At 35.7% G+C, this 22,495-nt stretch overlaps 2 protein-coding genes across 3 annotated transcripts in view; both read left to right on the top strand.

Annotated features, from left to right (window-relative positions):
• The first annotated feature begins 767 nt into the window (after positions 1–767).
• On the top strand, positions 768–6,215 carry LOC134746601 (arginyl-tRNA--protein transferase 1). Of its 2 annotated transcripts, none has more exons than XM_063681028.1 (8): positions 768–1,013; positions 1,098–1,224; positions 1,295–1,566; positions 2,123–2,203; positions 2,280–2,467; positions 2,945–3,106; positions 3,601–3,782; positions 4,616–6,215. In XM_063681028.1, exons 1-8 carry the CDS (start codon positions 929–931, stop codon positions 5,019–5,021), a joined length of 1,503 nt encoding a protein of 500 aa, XP_063537098.1. In that variant the 5' UTR covers positions 768–928; the 3' UTR covers positions 5,022–6,215. The 2 variants fall into 2 exon arrangements, with proteins under 2 accessions (XP_063537098.1, XP_063537097.1); XM_063681027.1 differs by having other exon boundaries at positions 769–1,013; positions 2,120–2,203.
• A 4,501-nt stretch (positions 6,216–10,716) lies between these two features.
• Positions 10,717–22,495, top strand: part of LOC134746665 (uncharacterized transporter slc-17.2-like) — a 33,951-nt gene continuing 22,172 nt past the window's right edge. The window contains exon 1 of the mRNA XM_063681171.1: positions 10,717–10,873. Within this exon, the coding sequence (XP_063537241.1) occupies positions 10,849–10,873 (25 nt within the window). The 5' untranslated portion in view covers positions 10,717–10,848. The remainder of the gene's footprint in view (positions 10,874–22,495) is intronic.

The following is a 22,495-nucleotide window of genomic DNA, read 5'->3' as shown; positions in this document are numbered from 1 at the left end:
TTATACAGGCTCGCTCGAGATATTTAGCAATGTGACAGACAGACAGACAGACGGACAGTCGCCCCATAAGGGTTCCTTTTGTACCTTTTTGGTAAAGAATTGGGAAACGTTGGGATTTAGAATTTCGCGCTTTTTCTATTTTACAAACAAATTGGTGTGTCAAACTAAAGTTGTCTAAAAGTAATAAATTAAAGAATTTGTAGGTAGGTACTATCATTAATTATAGTGAATACTATTGCAATGAATTGTACTACTTTAATTGTTTTACTGTAATTTATTTTAGTTAAATAAATTATGAGCCTAAAAAAAATTGCAATGAAATAAGATTTATATAGTTGGTCAAACCAAATTAGTAGTAAATAAGAACAAAAAAACTATACTCATCCGTTTCTTTCGGGTGCTAGTACTAGTGTAAGATAAAGATAGTATGATTCTCTCTGTCTATGTTTCAAATAAGACAGTCCTTTGACAAACTATACTTAATATACTCTTTGATCACCAGTCACCCAAGCGGCCAATTTAAGACGAATTCACTCACTGTAGTTCTCATTAAAAAAAACTGACAGCTGACACTGACGTTGACACATAACAGTGACATTGACAAGTTTCAGACAATTAATAATTTTGGTTTAACTTTCTATCCTCTTCCAGCTTACTTTTGATACTCGCGTTTTTGATATATCAAATTTAATATCTAAGACCATTTCGCAAGAAGAAAATAATGAGAACGTTTAAAACTCAGCTTAGACCAAAATAAGATACTATATTAGCGAAGAAGTGTAGCCTAATACAAATAAGTTTTTAGTATTCTGTAAAAGTAGTTAAAGAAAAAGAAAACGTCTCTAGAGGACTTGCCTTGTCTTCGGATTGTCAGGAAGCTACATTTTATTTCTAGCCTTTTAATTTCGTCTTTGTAAAAGATATCTTAATGTTTCATAGCATTGTAGAATATTATGCAGATAGCCAGGACAGATGTGGCTACTGCAAAAGTCCCAATACGCATTTCAGCCATGGTGAGTAATGGTGTGTCATGTTTGTGAAATTTGCATTCGTGAAATAAATCTGCGACATTTCTAAAAACAAGATTGGTATCGTAGGTATGTGGGCACATTCTATGACTGTTAGCGACTATCAAGATCTCATCGATAGAGGCTGGCGGAGATGTGGAAAATATTGTTACAAGCCGACTATGGATGTTACTTGCTGCCCTATGTACACTATAAGGTAAAACTCTTCTATATTGAATTAAATTGTAGAAACTCGTTAGTTATATATTATATATTTAATTTCGCAGGTGTAGAGCATTAGAATTTAAAGCTACTAAGTCTCAGAAGAAAGTATTGAAGCGTTTCAATAAATATTTAGTGGGACAAGATACAAATGAGAAATCTGAGCCTACTGGGGATGGCAACAGGAAGATGTCTACTTGCAGTAGTGAGGCGGACATGGCAGAGGGGGTGGAGCAATTCCTGGAGAGTACAAATGTGCCACAGAAAATTAACATTAGTAACATTGTAAAGGCAGACGAAGATGAGGCTTTTGAAGATGCTAAAGAGCAATCTAAAGGTATGACATTCAAGATTCTGAATGTTTTTATTACAAACAAAACAATTTAACTTAGCTACCAAGCCAGAATAATGTTTGCTTTTAGGATCAACAGAACTTCATAAAAGCATAAAGAGTTTTGTTTGACACTTTATGCTTAAGATGGCCCATCATTATTTTATATTTTTTTTATGAACCTGCAGTTTAGTCTTCGGTACTAGCAAACATGGATGCAACATTTGTACCCATTCACACTTATAAAAGTATGAAATGTTAAAAGTATATAAGCTTAAGAACCGGATAGTCTTAGGAGTGATTACTTGTGCCGAGTTCATTCTTATCCTGAAAAAGTTAATTGTAGAAGTAAGTCTTAATAAGAGGAGAAGGTTTAATGCAACATAACAAGTTGCAGTGATACCTAGGTATCATGTCAGTTGATACTAATATGCATATTATTAACACATTTACTGCCCACAACGCAAATGTGCGTTCACCGTCATACAACTTTGTTCCTAGGCCACGCCCCCTGGCAGTAAATGCGTTAAGGTCTTTTTTTACGTTTTAAATGTTTCAGAAGAACCAAAAGTACTAATAGAATCTGCTTCCAATCCAGTAAGCAATCCATTAGATAAGAGTAAGCCAAAAGAAATGAAAAAAGGTATGATATTTAATTTTCTAAATGGGTCACATTTCATTATGAAGAATATATTATTAATTGCCTGTATTTTCAATAGGTGAAGGCTATGACCCAGCTAAAGCTCCAAGTAAAAAAGCAAAGCAATTAAGATTGGAGAGGAAAATGGAGAAACTTAAGGAAAAAGGGATTGATATTAACTCTTTGTCCAATACAAACAAAAATAAGGAAAAAGAAGTAGAGGACTTTATAAATGAATTACCCGATGATGTCAAACACAAATTAGAGGTATGATAATCCAAATTGATTAAATAATGAACATAAGGAAGCACTGATTGACGGAATATCCAACTAGCTCTATAACTTAGCAGGAATAAGTTTTTGATATTTACCATTACATTTGACATTTGGCAAATATTTCATTTTTTGTACAAGCTTTTATTGTTGACTATACTTTTCTTTCCACAAGCAACTATTACTCATTGAGACAATTCTAACAACCCCAAACATAATTAGTTTGCATTGTTTTATCAAAAAGTATGGCCACCTCCTGTCTCCATCATCAGATCAGCTCCATGTCATCATAAAATTGCATTGTCATCCAATTTACATTTGTATGGAAAATTTCAGCACAATCGGAAATCGGGAAGTGGGTCAAATTTAGCTTCCAAGATTTGACCCACACTAACATACATACAGGGTTACAGGGTAACTTAAATAAGAGCTTGTAAAAAAAAGGATATTTTATTAATAATTTCTTTACAGATAAAATTAGTGAGAACCGCACCTCCGAGCCCTGAATGGGAGGCAACTATGACAGAGACTTGTGAAGTTTATGCCAAGTATCAGACAATCATACATAATGACAAACCAGAAAAATGTACACCAACAAAGTTCCATAGCTTTTTAGTGCAGAGCCCATTGCTGGTAAGTATACCCTTACCTGGAAATAAACCCTTTCAACGCCAAAGACGTCAACTATACCATGTACGGGATTTTATCGAATACCGTACAACAGAAAAACTTTGTATTTCAACTTTCAAAATCGTTCACACTGGTAGACGGCTTTCCCGCATAGACGTGTGAACGATTTTGAACGTTGCCATACAAATTTTGCTGTCACTACGGTATTCGATAAAATCCCGTATACGGTATACGGGAGAAATTAACGCCGTGTGAAACTAACTTATATGACGCGGGTGGCCTATTATGTAGTAGTGCTTCCTAATTGATAGTAATAGCAGTTTTAGATTTAATCTTAGTAAGGTTCGTTCGAACCCTTAGTGCGCGAGTCCGACTCGCACTTGGCCGGTTTTTTAATGGATGTGAATTGCTATCGTGTCCTTATAGTACAAAGACAGTTTAATTAAAGCCTTAGTGTGTCTACTGTACTGTCCGTTAATGTTCTCTTATTATTTTAGGAAGAACATAGTGAATCTGCCCCCCCATGTGGCTATGGCTCTTTCCATCAACAATATTGGCTTGACGGAAAGCTCATAGCTGTTGGTGTTATAGACATACTACCTAAGTGCGTCTCATCAGTTTATTTCTTCTATGACCCAGCATATACACATCTTACACTGGGCACTTATGGAGCTTTAAGGTAACAATACAGCAATTTCATTTTCATTTCTCATGCTCTGAAAGAGGGTCATTGTTGTTCTAAAAGGTGTGCAGAAAATGATACGTGTCTGCACTAGAGCATTTTACGTTCGAAGTACGATTTATTTAATTTTTTTACGATACGCAATTGAAATTTGAGTTTAAATGGATTTGTTATACAATTTCCATTCTAATATTTGACTCTCCATTCCATAAATAACGATACTTTTGCCTGAATTGTTAATTGAAAGTACCCTCAAGAAATACTATAAAAATGTATACTTGTCATGTTTTAAAAAAAACACATGCATTTTACTTTCCTTGTATTCGAAATGAAAAGTAGAGTGTTTAACTCGGGTGAAAGGCATCATTTCTGCCTCGGACTATTGGCGCTCTCACTGCGTTCGAGCACCAAAATACCTCGGCAGAAATGAGTGCCTTTCATCCCTTGGTTAACAATCTACTATTTATTTATTGTATCAATCCATACTAGTCCATACTAATATTATAAATGCAAAAGTCTGTCTGTCTGTCTGTCTGTAAAATAACTCTACATTCATAGAAATACAAAGGGGTGAAATGGGGTTTGCAATGTTTTATAATGCCAAAAAAGAGTCGTCATCTTCAAAATAGTTCGGATTGGATTGCCATTTCATATGACGCATCACTTTAATTTGTCCTACGATTATATTTGCCAGCATCTAGTGGTGACTAAATATTGGTACATCGTAATATTTTTGTATTTTGCACATTCACTTACACACACAAGTTATATAGTAACATTTGCAAGATACTGAGATAACCAATTAATTAATGATTGTATTTGTTTTCCAGGGAGATAGCATTTACTCGACAGCTGCAGTCAGTCAGTCCCGCGCTAAAGTATTACTACATGGGCTACTACATCCACTCCTGTAAGAAGATGCGTTACAAGGGCAACTTCTATCCTTCAGATCTAGCATGCCCTGAGACTTATAAATGGTGCCCATTAAAGGACTGTATTCCTAAGCTCGAAGTAACGCCATATTCTAGATTAGACCCGGACATTGATAGTGTTGACGACAACTATCCGAAAGATGGCGATATTAATTATGTACCCGTGTTGGCCAAATGTGTTGTAATGCCATATAAAACTTATAAGAGGAAATATGAGAAGGGTAACTTTGAAGAGCTATTGCTGCAGTATTCACAATTAGTTGGAGTGGTTTGTGCCAAGCGCATGATAATAGTAAGTCAATAATGTAGTTACTATAGAAAATGTTGTTCTTTCAGTTCTTTCTAGTTTAATTCCCACCTTTAATGTAACAAATCTGTTTGTTCTTTGTACTTAAATAGTGTTTTGTGATAGAATAATATTTAGTGTAAACTACCTTCGCCATTATATTTACTAGTATATTTACGGATTTTACGGATTGTACCCAGGTGTTGACGCATTTATCGATACCCCATCACCCATCAGCATTAAACAGATGATGAGATGACGTCTTATACCTATTTCAGACTAAATGACTTAAGGTGCACCAGACACGAGCTGAAATGATCATAATTCAGCACCGGAATATCTATGATCACAGAATAAAATCACATATTGTCTATGGCACCCGCATTTTTGTATAAAAAATTTCAGAAATTTTGAATTTGTTGGTCACTGAAGAAATTTTGAATAGCTGATGAATTGATGATAGGTACATTCAGCTCGTGTGCGTGTGGCTTAGCCGATTCGACGTTCCCAAAAATGCGGTGACACACTTAGTCATCTGAACAAAGGTCTATAGTTGCTCAACATACAAATATTTCATAAATATAATTTTTCATAGTAGTTATAATAATATTATACGTCCGATATTGATTTAATTATGTCTAACTAGTCATAATCAATAAGTTTAATTCAAGCTTTCTAATACTAATGTTATTCAATGTGTACAACACAATAAAAGCAAATAATTACACACATTTCTTCGAGTCAACCTTTGGTGGAAAGGTTAACGCAGCCAAATCATTTGTGCTGTTTTCAAGGTAAAAGGGGACATACTGTCGGTAGGTACCTAGTCAATATTCCGCAATATGATTCAAACTTATCGACAACCGACTCTGTGGTAACTTTTGCCTGAAAACGCCGCATGTATGTTTACGCTTAAGCAAGTCGTGCATACATAAGTATTTTTGCTCGGAATACCTAGAACTCAAAATTATATCATGCGCAGTAGGAGTACCTACGAATCTTAAAGTTATTATTTAATTCCTGAAAAACATATATTGTTGATGTTTTCATTTACAAACCTGTCTTTTTCATTCACGTACGAGTACATAGTGTAAATGGACTTTTTCAGTAGGTTGATTTAGAGATGTACCTTGAAAGTGTACTGTATTATTTATAAAAATGAAATTAGGAAATTTATTTTTTAATTGGTCTTTTAACAATAAACACTTAAGTAACTTATTTTATTTATTTATTTCTACATTGCAAGCCCTAATGAAGATTTTCACGAAGGCATTTGCCCGAAAAGATGCAAATCTTATTTGTTATGGAACTATTTCTGATAATACCACCGGACTTCTCGTTCAATACCGGTTTTGCAATATTACGTTGATGTAAAATAAATATTTAATTAAGTATGAGGAATTTCAGCCGTGTTTCTGCATAATATACCTAACAAGAATATGCAGCTTAATGGAAATACATTGGAAATAAGGCATCTTCATACTTTTGGCCAACTGGGAGGGATGGGTTCTGGGACATGTCACGAACATCAGCTGTCTATTTCACGAACTTGCAGAAATGCAATCGGCAAAGTGCCAAATATGTGTGCTAAATGCTAGGCAATTGTCACAAGTACTCATAAATGTAGTACCTACAGTTGCCTTATGATTAAGATATCGGAGCACCTTGCGCTATAACGCATTTACAATAAAACTTTGTGAGCACCTTGCCCGCTCCGATATATCTGGTGGCGCGATATATTACCTACTTGCAAGGGCCTGACACTCTTTGATAGAGAAAGATAGTCTTATTGCGATTCCTATAAGAGGAAAGAGAAAATAGTGCCATGCTTTGTCCTTATCACCGACCGGGTGGCCTCATAGGTAGAAGGCTATGGCGAAATACCGAAATTTATAAGAGTGAAAGAGAAAAAATCCTATGCTGCCCAAATTCTATATAAATATTCTTTATCTTACCCCCGGTCGCTCGGTGGCGGGTCTATAACTACTTGTATATACTATGTCTATGCCTACTTGTGATAAAATGGCCCACATCGACGAACCAAATAAAAAGGCGACCGCCAGGCGCCTTCGAGAGAGGATTATGTGATTGAGTTCAATTCCCGAGAAATACGTCGGCTCGGCTAATGACTTGTACCAGAGACATACCTACAGTTAAGACTGGTAATTTTTAACCAAAATTTATGTCACATTGATTGAGGTCAAATTACATGGGTACTCTTATTTTGGAAGGAACTTTAAACCTTAGGTAGGTAAATCGCGTTCTACAGTACAATAAATTAGGCCCTAGCGACAAGGACGCCGCAATACGTCTGACACATACGGAGTTATATCTAAACGTGTTCACACCGCGGCGTAACTATTTATTTTATTTAAACTTTGACAACGGTGCCGAGGGTAGTTATGTAGCACTAATTCTGTATGTAGAGATCCGGGAATTTCCGGTTCTCTTACTGCTTTTTTATGGAAAACCAGTACTAGGAGCATACTGTTACTGTGTAAAGCTAAGGTCAAAGCACATTATCTGCAAAATAAGGAGTAGCGCCATTTACACCAATACTTTTTCAAGTCTTAAGTTACACGCTTGCTCGTTGCTATAATTGCGTAAATATAAATTTAGATACGTAGCTAAATATTGCCTGGATTCTAATAGAACCGAGCTTGGCTTATCCAGTATGAGTTCAGGCGAATCAAAATAAGCGGTCTCCAACTAAACATATTTATCATCAGGGTGCGTAGCCAACATGCCAATCGTTTACGCTCCGTGGCGAACGAAACGAAACGCAACTGTCACTGTTGCACTAATATGAAAGAGTGATAGAGATAGAGTTGTCTCTCTATCACTCTTGCGCGCGTTAAGCATTTCGTTATTGTAGCGCAAACTATTGTCACCAGGCACCCAGATCTTCAGCGGTGGCAGCTTGGTTCCATTTTTATCGCCTGTCAGTATGCCTGTCACTTTCGCACGCACGTGTTATACTTGTTAGAACGTGACAGGCATGGTGACAGGTGATAAAAATGCGACCATGCTACGTCCGCAGGTCCATTTCTTGTTCGGAAAGAGAAGAGTCGCGGAATGTATTGGGCCCCATACATTCCACGACTCTTCTCTTTTCGCACAGACTCTAGGTAAGTACTTGAATTTATATTATACTTGAAAAAAGTTGGGTTAACCACTTTGTAGCATGTATGTACCTATTTATAACTTGGAAAAAAGTGGCCTCTGCTAAGAAGGATACATTTTATCTCTGTAACTGGAATTATTATACGTTAGCTTTTTGCTTGCTTGGTAAGTTTCAGGTAATATGTTTTTCATCACACTCGCTCAGTAAATGTGGAATTGCACGCAGGCTTAGCGGGAACCAAAGAGGATATAATAGGATAGAGCGGTACTGTCATAGTAAATTTTGTAATAACAGTAAATTCACTGCCATCTATCGACACACTTTAAAACTAAAAATGAAGGTTTTAAAAATATGATAAAATGTATTTAAATATGGATAAATGTTTTTTTTTGATTTGCATTAATTATTTTTATATGATTTTGGCCCATGTTTTTTCACTGATATGCGTTAAAATTGTTAAATAACAAACGAAACCGTCAACGCCCTCTATACGAGAGTAGACCAAATGTAGTGGCGCCATCTGGTCGAGAATAAAATTTTCGTGATTTTCGAGGCACGTTTTTTCCTTAGACTGTATTCATCTATTACGGAGTTATATCTATGGCGGGAACTATAGAAAAAGGGAGTTTTCCCTAGGGAGTTATGAAGTTTCTAGTATTATAGTTAACAGTTTTTTGTCTTGATACTTCATTTTTGTGTCGCAAGTGTGATGAAAAACATTATGTGTAACTCGGGGCGTAATAATATTGCAAACTCGAGTCTATAAATCGCTCCGGCAAGCCGTCGCGATTTAACTATACTCTCGTTTGCAATATTTAACTTACGCCCCATGTTGCACAATGTATTATTAAGTATCAAAAACAAAGACAAAGCATTTATTGCCAACATATTACACCGTACATAATTACATTATATGGACCCTGAAAGGGCGCAGCAATCTTACAACTAAATAACAAAATAAAACTAGGTATACTGCAATGGTTTAGTATAGTAGCTGGTTATATTATTATGGTCTTATGGGTTTCAAAGTAAGTACATAGGTAGGTATATACTCGTACTTAGATTTAGCAGAGTTAATTACTACGCTCGTGAGCTAAGAAATCGAACCAACTTTAATGCGTCTCCGATCAATACCTTTTTAGACACAGTTTTTTTTTTAGTTTTCATGCGATCCAAAAAATGCAGTATATTTAAGTGGGCAGGAATTCGGCAGGCAACACTAAATCAAAACCTGAGTGTACCTACACCTACCGCGAAAATCGAAATCTTGCATATTCGAGCGTTGGAGAGGCAGATAGGTATCGAAATTTCAATTTTCTCGATGGCTCTTGTACCTATGACAGAAAATTTGGGGATTCTAATAAAGAATCCTTTACTTCATTCAGGATTCAATGTACGCCCTCGCCTTAAATATGTAATTTTGCTCCCTTGTGACACAATCTACTATTGTGTCCCAGCAAATTAGCGGTTTTACATAAATTACCTATATTTTTCGGAGCGATTATTTCCGGAAATATTCACCTAATCAAAAACATTTTGTTGAAGACCCCTTTTTGTTTTGAAATACCTATCCAACGCCAACCCACACCATATGGTAAACAAAACATTTTGTTGAAGACCCCTTTTTGTTTTGAAATACCTATCCAACGCCAACCCACACCATATGGTAAACAAAACATTTTGTTGAAGACCCCTTTTTGTTTTGAAATACCTATCCAACGCCAACCCACACCATATGGTAAACAAAACATTTTGTTGAAGACCCCTTTTTGTTTTGAAATACCTATCCAACGCCAACCCACACCATATGGTAAAAGCAAAAAAAAAATCATCACTGTAAGTTACTCCTTTAAATAAATTTGTTTTTAGATTTTATTTTACCACTTTGTCAGATTTATATATTATATCCCGCTTTCTAGGACTAACGATCACGGAGTAAATCCTCGGAAAGATAGACAGACGGACATGGCGAAACTATAACTATAGTTGACCTCGGAACCCTAAAAAAGCTAGAATTTATGTTCTTGATATAATTTATTAAAAACATAAATTACAAAGATCAAACTTACATACCAAGTTTTTTAAAAAAATAAGGGCATTTCTATTCAATGATGTACCCCAAACTTGCATTTTAGATTTTAAAAATTCCCAATTCTAACACCGAAATTTTTCGTACAACTTTAAATAGAAATGCCCATAAACATCATACGTTTGTGTTATATCTACAACTGCCTCAATACCTACACGTACCTATACCTATAGCAGTTATCGTACATAAAATTGTTCATTCATTCATAGCTTAACATTCTTATTTACACTGAAACAATTTGCACAACATGACGTCCATATTAACATAACGGTGTTTACCTATTCCGATGAATAACTTCCATTCTTCATAACATTATAACATGTAAATGAGATAAGAAATCTACCATATTTCAATATATTGAGATATTAGTTAACTAGACAATCAATAATGTTTGTTTACATAACTTGGGAAATCGCAGTAAGATAACTTGGCATCGGATATTTGAAGTGGCACGCGAGGTGAGGGCTGGCTGGTGCGCTGGCGCTGGCTGGTGCCGCAGCCGCAGTACCGCAGTAGCGGACCGACGAGCGTACGCGCAGCTCGCCACGAGTTTCGCGTCGGCGTCGTGCGTGCTTTCAAATACAACCTTCGTTCAGTGCGGTATTTGTTACCTCCGCATACCTATCTACAAAATGAAGTTCCACATCAAAATATTTGGTAAGTAGACAACTAACTACTATAATCCTCATTATTCAATGTTGAACCTCAACTAGGTCTAGGATGTGTCACAAATTATACAGATAATTATGATTCGCAGATAATTAGTGGTGAATCCTTCAATGAATGGGTTTATAATTGGACTTAAGTTACGATTTTAACTAAAGGCTAACAATTGCGTAAATATTTATTCCATTGCCCTTACTGAAACACACTGAAAACGTTATTGTACCTACTATTTAGCTTGTCCGATTTCCTAGCCCATTGTTTGTTGATTCCTTTTTTACTCTCTTTTTATCTAACTTCAATGGCAAGGGATAGAGGTATTCGCAAGAACATGTTAGCTACCGGAATAATTAAAGTTACCCGCGAGAATTTCTAACCTACACACAGATATATATAAACTGCACGTGTCATTTCCTCTAATGAGTTTTAAATAAGACTATTATCGAATAAGCTGCAGCGAAAAATTGCGAGCGGCGGAAACGCGACAAACTAGCGTTAATGACCAGTCAAATGCAGCTTAAAACACGGAACGGTTACCATTTACTTAATAGCGTCATTAAATGGGCGCAGATAAAACGCACTTGGGATAGCATACCTGCCTAATAAACTTGTATAGCAGTCTAGTTCATTTAATATAGGCATTTGACAACTGTTAGCCGGGTAGCAAGTTTAGTAAGTGACGTAGGGACCAATTGATATGAAAATTATTAATGAATCTGGTTTCACTAAGATCATAGTGACAAGGTGTCATGTAGAATGAAACAACACGTTGAGATGTTATTGTAATATTTTCAGGGTCATTCTCAAAAAAAAAATGTCTGCAGTCTAATTACCGCGACCTATACAAGAATGTATGAAAAGTGTCGTGTCCATTACTTAGACACAAACGCAGACATATTCTCGGAGAATGACCCTTTACTTAGAACTTGGTAGCACACATTTACTAAATGGGGTGTACTCGTAGTGTGTATAAGTTGATTTTCATTTATATATGTATTATGTCAATGAAAGTGTTTCTCGAATATGGTTGTTATGCAAATTGCAAATCTATTTAATTTACCAGATACAACCAGACATAATCCAAAAGTATTTACTACTAGCTGTGCCCGCGGCTTCGCCTGCGTGGAATTCGGTCTGTGTCCAGATAAAATATTTTACAATTAGGTACCTACCACCAAAGATAGATATAACTCCGTAATAGATGGATACAGTCTAAGGAAAAAACGTGCCTCGATAATCACGAAAATTTGATTCTCGATCAGATGTCGCTACTACCTTTTGCCTACTCTCGTATAGAGGGCGTTGACGGTTTCGTTTGTTATTATTTAACAATTTTAACGCATATCAGTGAAAGAACATGGGTCAAAATAATAAAAATAATTAATGCAAATAAAAAAATCATTTATCCATATTTAAATACATTTTATCGTATTTTAATAAATCTTCATTTTTAGTTTTAAAGTGTGTCGATAGATGGCAGTGAATTTACTGTTGTTACAAAATTTACTATGACAGTACCGCTCTATAATATTATATCCTCTTTGCTACCACTAAATAAAATTACACTCCAAAATGAATATTTTTTTGCCCTTATTCAAATTTTTGACGTGATTTAAACGGCATAGAGTAGTAGGTGTATATCGAACGATACAGTACTATTTTTGTATTTTTACGTCCTTGACTGTACCTATGCAAATCGGGTACACTACATAATTCCGAATTTTTTTATTCCGAATTTTAGAATGTCGAATTTTATCATTCCGATTTTTAAATGCTCGACCCATCAAAATTCCGACTGTCATAATTACGAATGATGAAAATCACGAAGATTTATATTTCCGAAAACCCAAAAAGCCGAATATTGTAAATTCCGAACTACATAATTCCGACTATAACAATTCCGATGGTGGCAAACACCGAATTTAACATTTACGATTTTCAAAATCACGAATTCGGAATTGCCCTTATTCCGAATTAACGTGATTCCTATTTTAAATATCCCAATTTTTAAATTTCCACTTTTCTGGCAACAGTTCGTTTTCTTGGGGGTCGCAGTTCTAACCTAACCTAACCCACTTTTATGGCAACAGTTCGTTTTCTTGGGGGTCGCAATTCTAACCTAACCTAACCCACTTCTGGCAACAGTTCGTTTTCTTGGGAGTCGCAGTTCTAACCTAACCTAACCCACTTCTAGCAACAGTTCGGGTTCGCAGGTTCGCAGTTCTGTCTAATTTATTTATGCCGAATTTTTATGCCTAAAATATTTTACGCCGAATTTAACATGATGCGGCACGACAGGTACCCGTAATAATTACTAAAACGTGAGTCTTCATTTGAATATCACGGATTTCATTATTCCAATCTTGTAAAAAACCGAATTTCTGAATACCGAATTATTTTATTTCCGATCGGACAATGATTTTTCGGAATTTAGGAATTCGGAAAAAAAATATTTTCGGAAAAGTGTAAAATCGGAACTTTAAGCTTTCTGTCAAGTGACAATCGGATTTTAAGTTTTCGGAAATAGCACATTCGTGATTTTATACCATCGTGTTTTTAAAAATCGTAATTTTGATATTTCGGACTTATAAATAATCGGGATTATGAAAGTCGTGGTTATAAAAATCGGAAAAACGTATTTCGGAATATTTGGGTGTTTCCATCAAAATCATGTCATCCAAATCGGTCCTCCAGTCAAATCAGTCTAAGCATGACGCCGGCGGCGGGCAGCGTCTGCCCCCCTTTTTTTTGTTTTCGGAGTGGGAAATGCATCTGCCCCTACGACTTGTTGATGGTCATAGCGAAGCAGACGCTCACGGGGACCTGTAGGCGCTTGAAGCGGAACGGGAAGTTGCTCGGAATGAGGGGGATACGCGGGATGAACACGGCTTCTCCGGCGCCACACTCCGTCAGGATCTGCGCCTACATATGTATTACGTACGATGTATTTGGGATCACAATCGAACTCGCGCTGGCTTGCCGTTTCAGCCGAAAGCGAAGCGACCTGCCTGGCTAGAGCGCCACTGAGTCTCTCACCGTGGTTTTTCTCAGACTCCTGAGACCGTGCCCCTTGTGGCCGCAATGCATTGCGAGACTTTCGCGAAAGATTCGATTTTTTTCGGGAAGGCATGGTAACGCGTTTAAGTCCCAAATCATTTGACATTTACTGAAAAATGTTTTTTTTTAAAGTACCCACCTTCGTGACCATTATTAAGAGGAAAGGGTACGGCCGCTTCTCCATGCAAACGCAGTCTCCATTTTTTTGGTTAAAAACTACCCTATGTTCTTCCACGGGACTCAAACTATCTCTATACCAAATTTTATCTAAATCGGTTTAGCGGTTTAAGCGTAAAGAGAAATTAAAAAAAGTTTTTTCATATTTTTTGTGTTTTCACTCGGGAATGGTGTCATTTTGATATCATAAATGAATTCGGCATACCCGATTTATACAAAAACGATACCTAACTTGCCCTAGTAGCTAAAATGATATAGTTATCAAGATAAAGTTTTTAACCCCTTTTTCACCACCATGGGGGATGAATTTTTAAAAACGCTGAAAGTAATTTTCTTGCTTTTTAATATAATAACGTTTTGCAGTTTTAAGTTCCTAGCTTAAAATAAAATTTGCACCCCAAGACAAACTTTCATCCCCTTTTCAACCCCCTGAGGGGTTAAATTTCTAAAAACGTCAAAATTAGTTTTTTTGTAATCGTCTATCATATCTTTCTAAGAAGTTTCAAAGCATTTGTAATGGATTCAAACTTTCAACCCCCTTTTAACCCTGTTAGGGGACGAATTCTTGAAAACGCTAAAATCACTTTTCCTGTATTATAATAACATGCCCATTATACAAAGTTTCAAGTAACGCACTCAAAAAAAAATTTATCTCCATACAAACTTTCAACCTCTATTTCACCTCCTTAGGGGATGAATTTTCAAAAACGCTGAAATTAGTTTTCTTGTATTTCAATAATATATCTTCTTACGAAGTTTCAAATTGCTAGCTTAAAATAAATCTTGAACCCCATACAAATTTTCATCCCCTTTTTAACCCCCTTAGGGGTAAAATTTCTCAAATTTTTATAGCCTATAACCTGGCCGTGGATTTTTTCGACAGATTAGTAAAGTTTGCATCAAAATCCGTTCAGCCGTTTTCATTAGTTGCGCGGTCAAACAAACAGACAAACAGATAAACGGACAAACAGATAAACAGACAAAAATTCTAAAAACTGTTGGAATGTGTTCTGTTATCGATTCTAAGTATCCCCAGCCAATTTTTTTTCGAATATCTTCCATGTACAGACTTTCGACCCTCTTCCGCTTTATTATATGTATAGATAACGCTAGCTCTACTATGACTCTGGGCAACTTGTCTGGGCCACCATTCAATAACCCGGGGTTAACCGGTTAAACCTGGCATTACCATGGTTACCAGTACAATTTGACACTGGGTGAACGGTTTAGTGGGATGGTGCAAGTGGCGCTGTTTTTAAGGAAGCTTCTATGTTTAAGAGATAGGTACTTATATTAAGTTATACCAACCTAATGCTTCTTGTTGAGTTTCAAGTAAATTAGTAATTATTAGGGAATATCTTTACCAATAATAAATAATAATATATCAAAATATTTTTATATATCTATCGTTCTCGGGAAAACGTAGGAAAGGAACAAAAAAAGTTAAAGGTACTTAGTGTAGGTGATTACCTGATTAGTGATTACCATTGGTTAAGAATGTTACAAATGCTGGTTGAATAAGCGTAAAATAAATCTATCAACATCAACATTTTTTATTGATGTAACTCTAATGCTAGATATCGCTGCTGCCCTTGACTGAACTGTAAAATCACTAAATGCATAGTTCCGTCATGAATCCCCGGCCAATTCATATGCCTAGCCTCTCGCTGCCGTAATGACCATAAAAATTTATGTGTTTACTTTATACCTAGGTGCCAAAAAAAAAATCAAGAACAATACTATAAATCTAAAGCATTTAGAGTAGATTACCTAGCTGTTACAAAATAAACACACGTTATACATATATACAAATACTATTGAAAGATATATATGTATATTAGCGACCCGCCCCGGCTTTCGCACGGGTGCAATGCTGATGTATTATACATATAAACCTTCCTCTTGAATCACTCTATCTACTTAAAAAATACCGCATCGATATCCGTTGCGTAGTACACACATGTATACATAGGAACAGACAGACATCCAGACAGCAGGGAGCGACTTTGTTTTATACTATGTAGTGATACGAATGTAACACAAGGTTATATTCATAGCTCCAAATTCAACACTGGCTTAATCCAAAAACCCTCTATAGATTTATAAGTAGGTAGAGATAATTATAGTCAGTCTCTATATTAGCCTTTATAACTTCATAAGACACTTACGTATCTACAAAAATAAATATGTCGAAAGATTGACCTTAACTTGGTAATATTTATTAGGCATCTAAAGCAAGGTAAGTTAACGGCATGGGTGGGTCGCTTCCACGAACAAGATTAAGAATTTATTAATAAAAATAATTAATAAGTTAATGTTACCTTGAAGAGGTAAAACGGCAGGGAGTAATAAAGGTCATTTTGCAAAGATGAGATGTAACCGAGTCGTTTCGCTCGATGAAAAAGTTCGAACAAAAAACTGGCACCGCAGTTTGTTTTTGTTAGCTTGACGCATGTCCTGTTTTGTAACGTCGTTCTTCAGATAAGGATGGATTAGGATTAGAATATCCTGGATAAAAACTATGAATACTGTGCGTTACACAATTCTGTCAAGCAAAATGTAGACGATTTAAGGCTCAACTTTGAAATTCTTGTTTATATATTTAAATTTAGGGGATCTCGGAAACGGCTCTTACGATTTCGATGAAATTTGCTATATGGGGTTTTCGGGGGCAAAAAATCGATCTAGAGGTTATCTCTGGGAAAACGCGCATTTTTGAGTTTTTATGTTTTCCGAGCAAAGTTAGGTCTCCCAGATATTTTACAGTATGGCCATAACAATTCGAAAAAAAGAAATCTTGAGCGTTGCGAGGGTTTCAAGGCACGAGTTAAACAAGTTTTGCCACCGAGTTAAACACAAAATTTTTGACCACACCAACACAAGGAAAATACTAACTGTCAAATATATCAAACAAAATCAAAGCAAATCGATTCAAAATGAATGTTATTAAAATATTTATCATTCAAAATCATCATTTAAAAGTCAATTCTACCAACAAACATACAACTCAAAACTTGCATTTGATTACTTTGCCTCACATGTGAACAAAATTAAACTTTCTTATCAGTTTTTGAACAATCAAAAGAGCCTTTCCCAGCTGGTGTGGTGAAAATTAATATTTAGCCATCATTTAACATTAACTACATGTAAATGCCAGCCTATGTACTAGCATTAGTATAAACAACATTTCCAAATCAGGCTTATTTATAACCAGTTTTAGTACCTACTTGTAAACTTCTATATTAAAAAGTACTTACCTAATTTTATTTTCACCTCTGTAGCTCAAACAAATGCGCTTTGATGCTTTAAAACAGTCACCAAATTAGATTTTCGAAAGCATTTCAAAGTGCGGAGTGTAATTAATGTCAATTGGAATTGGTATGGTTTATGGATAGGTATGGAGTGTAAGGGTTCACCCTTGGGTGTTTGGGTGTATTCGTGTATGAGTGAATGGATGTATGGGTTAATGGGTGTACGCCTTCCCTTACCTGTATTGTATGTTCTTACTGCTGTGGTGAATAGTTGCATTGTGCCACTACGCAATTCGCCACACGACTGAGCGCGCTGGTGTAATAACTAAATGCGATTTTGAGTCCAATGTATCGGCCCCATTCGTAGTGCTCGTAAGGCCGGTCTTTAGGAAGTAATATATATGTCTATGCCCAAGATTCAATCTTTCGCTTCCTCGGGACTCAAAAATTACCACTTGCATCAAAAACTAACTTTGCTCTCTTGTTGCATAAATAACCATTGTGTCAAATCGGTTGCTTTTGTGTCAATTTAAAGTTAACTTGAATTCGGTGCCACTTTGTACCTACTGAAGACAAAATAGAGATACGAAAAACCTTGTATCCTCATTACCTACCTTACCTATGAATGAATGAATAATATTTATTTCAGGACAAGTCCCATATTGTGACATACAATTACGATTATAAATATATCAACAAATAAAGTTACATAATATAAACAAGTCAATCTTTATACCTATATAGTGACTAGATAAGGTTGTAGGTGTAGATTTATAGTTAAAATTTTCCAGGGTGTAAGTTCAAGGTCACAAGTGATATGGTATTTGTTCACGTTATTTTAATAGAATACGTTGAAAATTGTATATGTTACCAAGTTACCATATAGACCCGTTTTTAGTTAAAACATGTTTTCCCTAGTTAAAACTAGTTTCAGTATCACCTCAGTGAAATGCGCGTTTTCACTAGGTAAAACTAGTTTTCCGTAAGGCCACGGTGAAAATTAGTCTCAACTAAAATTAATTTTGAATAATTATAAAAACTAGTTTTCACCAAGGGATTTTGCGAAAACTAGTTTTGACTGAAAAATCCCAGTTAAAACTAGTTTTCACCGAGGCCTTACGGAGGCCAAGGCGATACGAAACTAGTTTTGACTGAATAATCCCAGTTAAAACTAGTTTTCACCGAGGCCTTACGGAGGCAAAGGCGATACGCAAAACTAGGAAAAACGGGTTTTTACGGTGACGTATACATTTATCGCCTTGATTTGCCTCCTCTTAAGGGAGCTGACTATCAGTCCGCCGGACGATATCGGCCTGTCAGTTAGAACAAAATTTGACAGTTCCGAACAACTGACAGGCTGATATTGTCCGGCGGACTGATAATCAGTGGGCCCCTTTATAAACAAGAAGGGAGTTCACTTTGTAGTAATTACTTGTTTACTTATTATGTAATTTATTTATCTATTAGATAAATAATCTTATCCGCTTATCAACGTTAGTAACTGGACGTTCACTTCGTTACTCCCAGATAATATATATATAAAAAAAGCCACTCGAGATGCCTAAGAGATTATTTGATAAAATAATTTGATTTGCTCCCAAAGTTGTACCACTCCAAGACTTACACTCGTATTCTTATATTATTTCTTCCTCTTGGAATTTGCCTCGTGTGCTGAGAAGTGACTTACATTACCACTCTGTAAGATATTAAGTATACCATTTCACAGCATAATTAATGAAAAAGGGACCTATCGTGAATTAATCCCCAATCGCACATGTGTAACTGTTACTATGAAACGACTTACCTATTTGTTTAAATAAAACGCTTAATATTTATCTGCATTTAACCCTTATTATCTTATTTTATTATATTATTTAACCCTTATTATATTATTTAACCCTTATTAACTTATATATCTGCATTTAACCACATTTTAATAACATGCAAATAAATTATATCAGTTACCCAGTTTTATGTAAAGTAACAAGGGGCATAAATTTAGTTTTCCCCTCACTAGCTCGGAAAGCCGTCTTTTATCCTTTAAAACAAGCGGGGAAAAACGCATTTTATCCACTAGTGGGGAAAGTAATTTGACCTTGTATGGAGCGTGTTTAAGTAGCTTGACAGATAACAAAACGTAAAACGCTCATAATAATGGTTCGTTCGATATTAATTATCGTTAAATAAATGGTTTGAGAATTTAATAAAAAATACCTGATTTTAAGTCATAAACCTGAAAATTCCATAATAAACGTTTGTTTTTTAATAATTATGTTAAATATAATTCTGAACGCACAAGTTAAGTCGATGCAATTTCAAAACGCATCATTGACATTTCATACGTCAGAAATGTCAACATTGTCAACAAAAATTTTACTTAAAAACTTCTCACGTAAAAGTACAGAATTTCCGAGTTTTTTATTATAATATCGTAAAAAAATGAGTGATTCCAGTTGATGAAGATGATCTAACGCCTGTGGATGTTGCACTTTTCTCGCTATAGTGAGGGGAAAAGTTTTGTGTTACACACGGGTGCAAATGTATTTTACTTCTCGTGTGTTAAAACACTCGCTACGCTCAGGATTCTATTTTAGAACCACTCGCTTCGCTCGTGGTTCAACTATAGAATCCTTTCGCTTGCTCGTGTTTCAATTCCACACTCGCGGGTAAAATACAACTTTGCACCCTTGCATAACAAATAACTATTATTATGCACTCGACGTTTTGTAACATTTTACGAAAAATATTGTAGGTACTAGTACTTTATTAATTCTTATTATTTTTCGACCATCTAAAATTTGAAACAGCAGCGTTTATTGGGCATATAAATAAGTTTTAGCCAACTTAACGAAAAGTTATAAATAGCAGCAAGATGCCAGATACACATAAAAAGAAGCGCCACCTACAACGACGATTAGTATTTACTACTACTAATTTAAATTAAACAGACTTTATCAAAACAACTACTTAAGCAAATTTAAAATAAAAGTATCTTAATATCAATGGCTGTTTTTGCATAACATCATTCCCATATAAAATCTGTTATAAGAAATCAAAATAATATTATCCTGGCTAAATTATACGTGAAATATCAATGGCTGTTTTTGCATAACATATTCCCAATATAAAATCTGTTATAAGAAATCAAAATAATATTATCCTGGCTAAATTATACGTGAAATACTATTTTTAGTGTTTTTTTGAACGGCTAGCACATCATTTAACCCCACAATAAGGAATATTTTTTTTTGTTAAAAAAAATAAAAAAAACACCACCACTGTCGCATTATTACTTTTCTTAGTATAACGGATTAATTAAAACAACATTAACTTTTAACATTAGGTTTATTACTAATATATATAAGAATAAACTACGGGTCGCGGGTCTATTATTGAACAGCCTAACTAAAACTTGGGAATCCGCAAAACGACACTTCCCTTAATTGTCCGTTCGGCCGGCGCCGCGGTAGGCACTCCGAACGCAGGTAGCAACGCAGGCACTGAGGTGGACTGATAAGCGTCGCAATGTAGCAGGCACTTCCCGTCAATCGGGAATTGGCGAAATGTCCAGATGCTGGGTACACCGGCCACGGGTAACAACAGCCCGTACGGTGTTCCCAAAAGTGGGGAATTACACACGCACGACAGTTTCAGACTATTGCACCGATATCGAGAGTATTTATAACAACTGCAATAAATTATCGGAACTCAATTTGGTGCGTGTTCGTACACAAGACACCGCGCAAAAGCGACGCGGGCAGAGGTCTATGCATTACATCGCAGAATAAAAAAAAAAAAAATATTTCTGTGTGTGTATAATCTAAATACTTCTTACTACTAGCTCCGTGGCACAATATTTACGCCCCACCCACCGTGGCACTAAATGTGTGGGGTCATTTTGCAGAGCTAGTTCGTCATCTATGTTTATAAAATTATCAATCGCTGTATGGGGCCCACTGACTAGTTCAGTAAGACTGACTGTTAGAACAAAAATTTGACAGTTTCGAACAGCTGACAGGCCGATATCGTCCGGCGGACTGATAGTCAGTGGGCCCCTTTACGTCATATTACAGATTTTAAATATGGAACGTCTATCAATACACATTACTCATACAAGCAAAACAAGCGTTATTTTGGACCTGTGAGTTAAATAATACCTACATTGACATTGAAATATGTACACCTCATATTGTGATATAATAAGAATCCGATTTTGATGCCAACCTATTATTTTTTTAAACATATATAGGTATATTACTTTTTTTAAAAATGGACGGCAAAGTCAACGTTGCCGGTTAAAAAGTAGGTCGCGAAGTGCGTTGTTTATGGTCAGTCGAAAAATTAAAAAGTTAAAAACATTGCAGTCTCGATTTCAGGACTGCAATGTTGCATACAAATTCCATTATTTGTCGAGTTCCAAACTTTTTAAAAGTTGAAGTGACCATATCAAACGAAGGCATAGGTCCATTAAACAGCCAAACAGATGATCAGTACTTATTATTATAATGTTGGTACCGCGACTATTTAGGTGCCTCAAATAGGTTGGCGTATTTTCAGCAGAAAAATACACTTCTATTTTTAATAATAAAAAAAAAAAACGGCGGCAAAGCAAATCTTATTACTTTTTTCTGTGAAAATATATACATAAGAACGTTGCTTTTGTAAAATATTTCTATTATATTTGTATTTATTGCGCCATTTTTGAGAAAAGCAAGGCTGGAAGGCTACTTCCTGGCTTCGGATTCAATTAAACGGACTCCCAAGGTCGTCCGTTTAAAACGAACGAACCGTTTAAAGCAAGTAGCTACTTCCGAGCCTCGCCAATAATGTACTATTACAGTACACATGGTGCTACTTCCTCGCACTAGTGCGTAAAAGAGCACTTTTCGTGCATATGTCGAAAGTTTAAAGGGCCATACTGTAAAACGTTGTACGATACACGTGCGAATAGGTAATTCGCAACTCGTGTCTATTCAAATATCGCCACGTTACGAATTTCCTCTTTTCCGCACATGTATCGTAAATAACAATTTTTAAGCTACCCGAAATCGGCTACTTAGGTGCTTAAATACGTGCCCTTAATTACTAATGTTGTCACCAACATATCTTCGCAAACCATGAAACAAACAAG

This window comes from Cydia strobilella, chromosome 13 (assembly GCF_947568885.1).
Source record: "Cydia strobilella chromosome 13, ilCydStro3.1, whole genome shotgun sequence".
NCBI classification, from domain to species: domain Eukaryota; kingdom Metazoa; phylum Arthropoda; class Insecta; order Lepidoptera; family Tortricidae; genus Cydia; species Cydia strobilella.
This window is presented reverse-complemented; position numbering and strand designations above follow the sequence as displayed.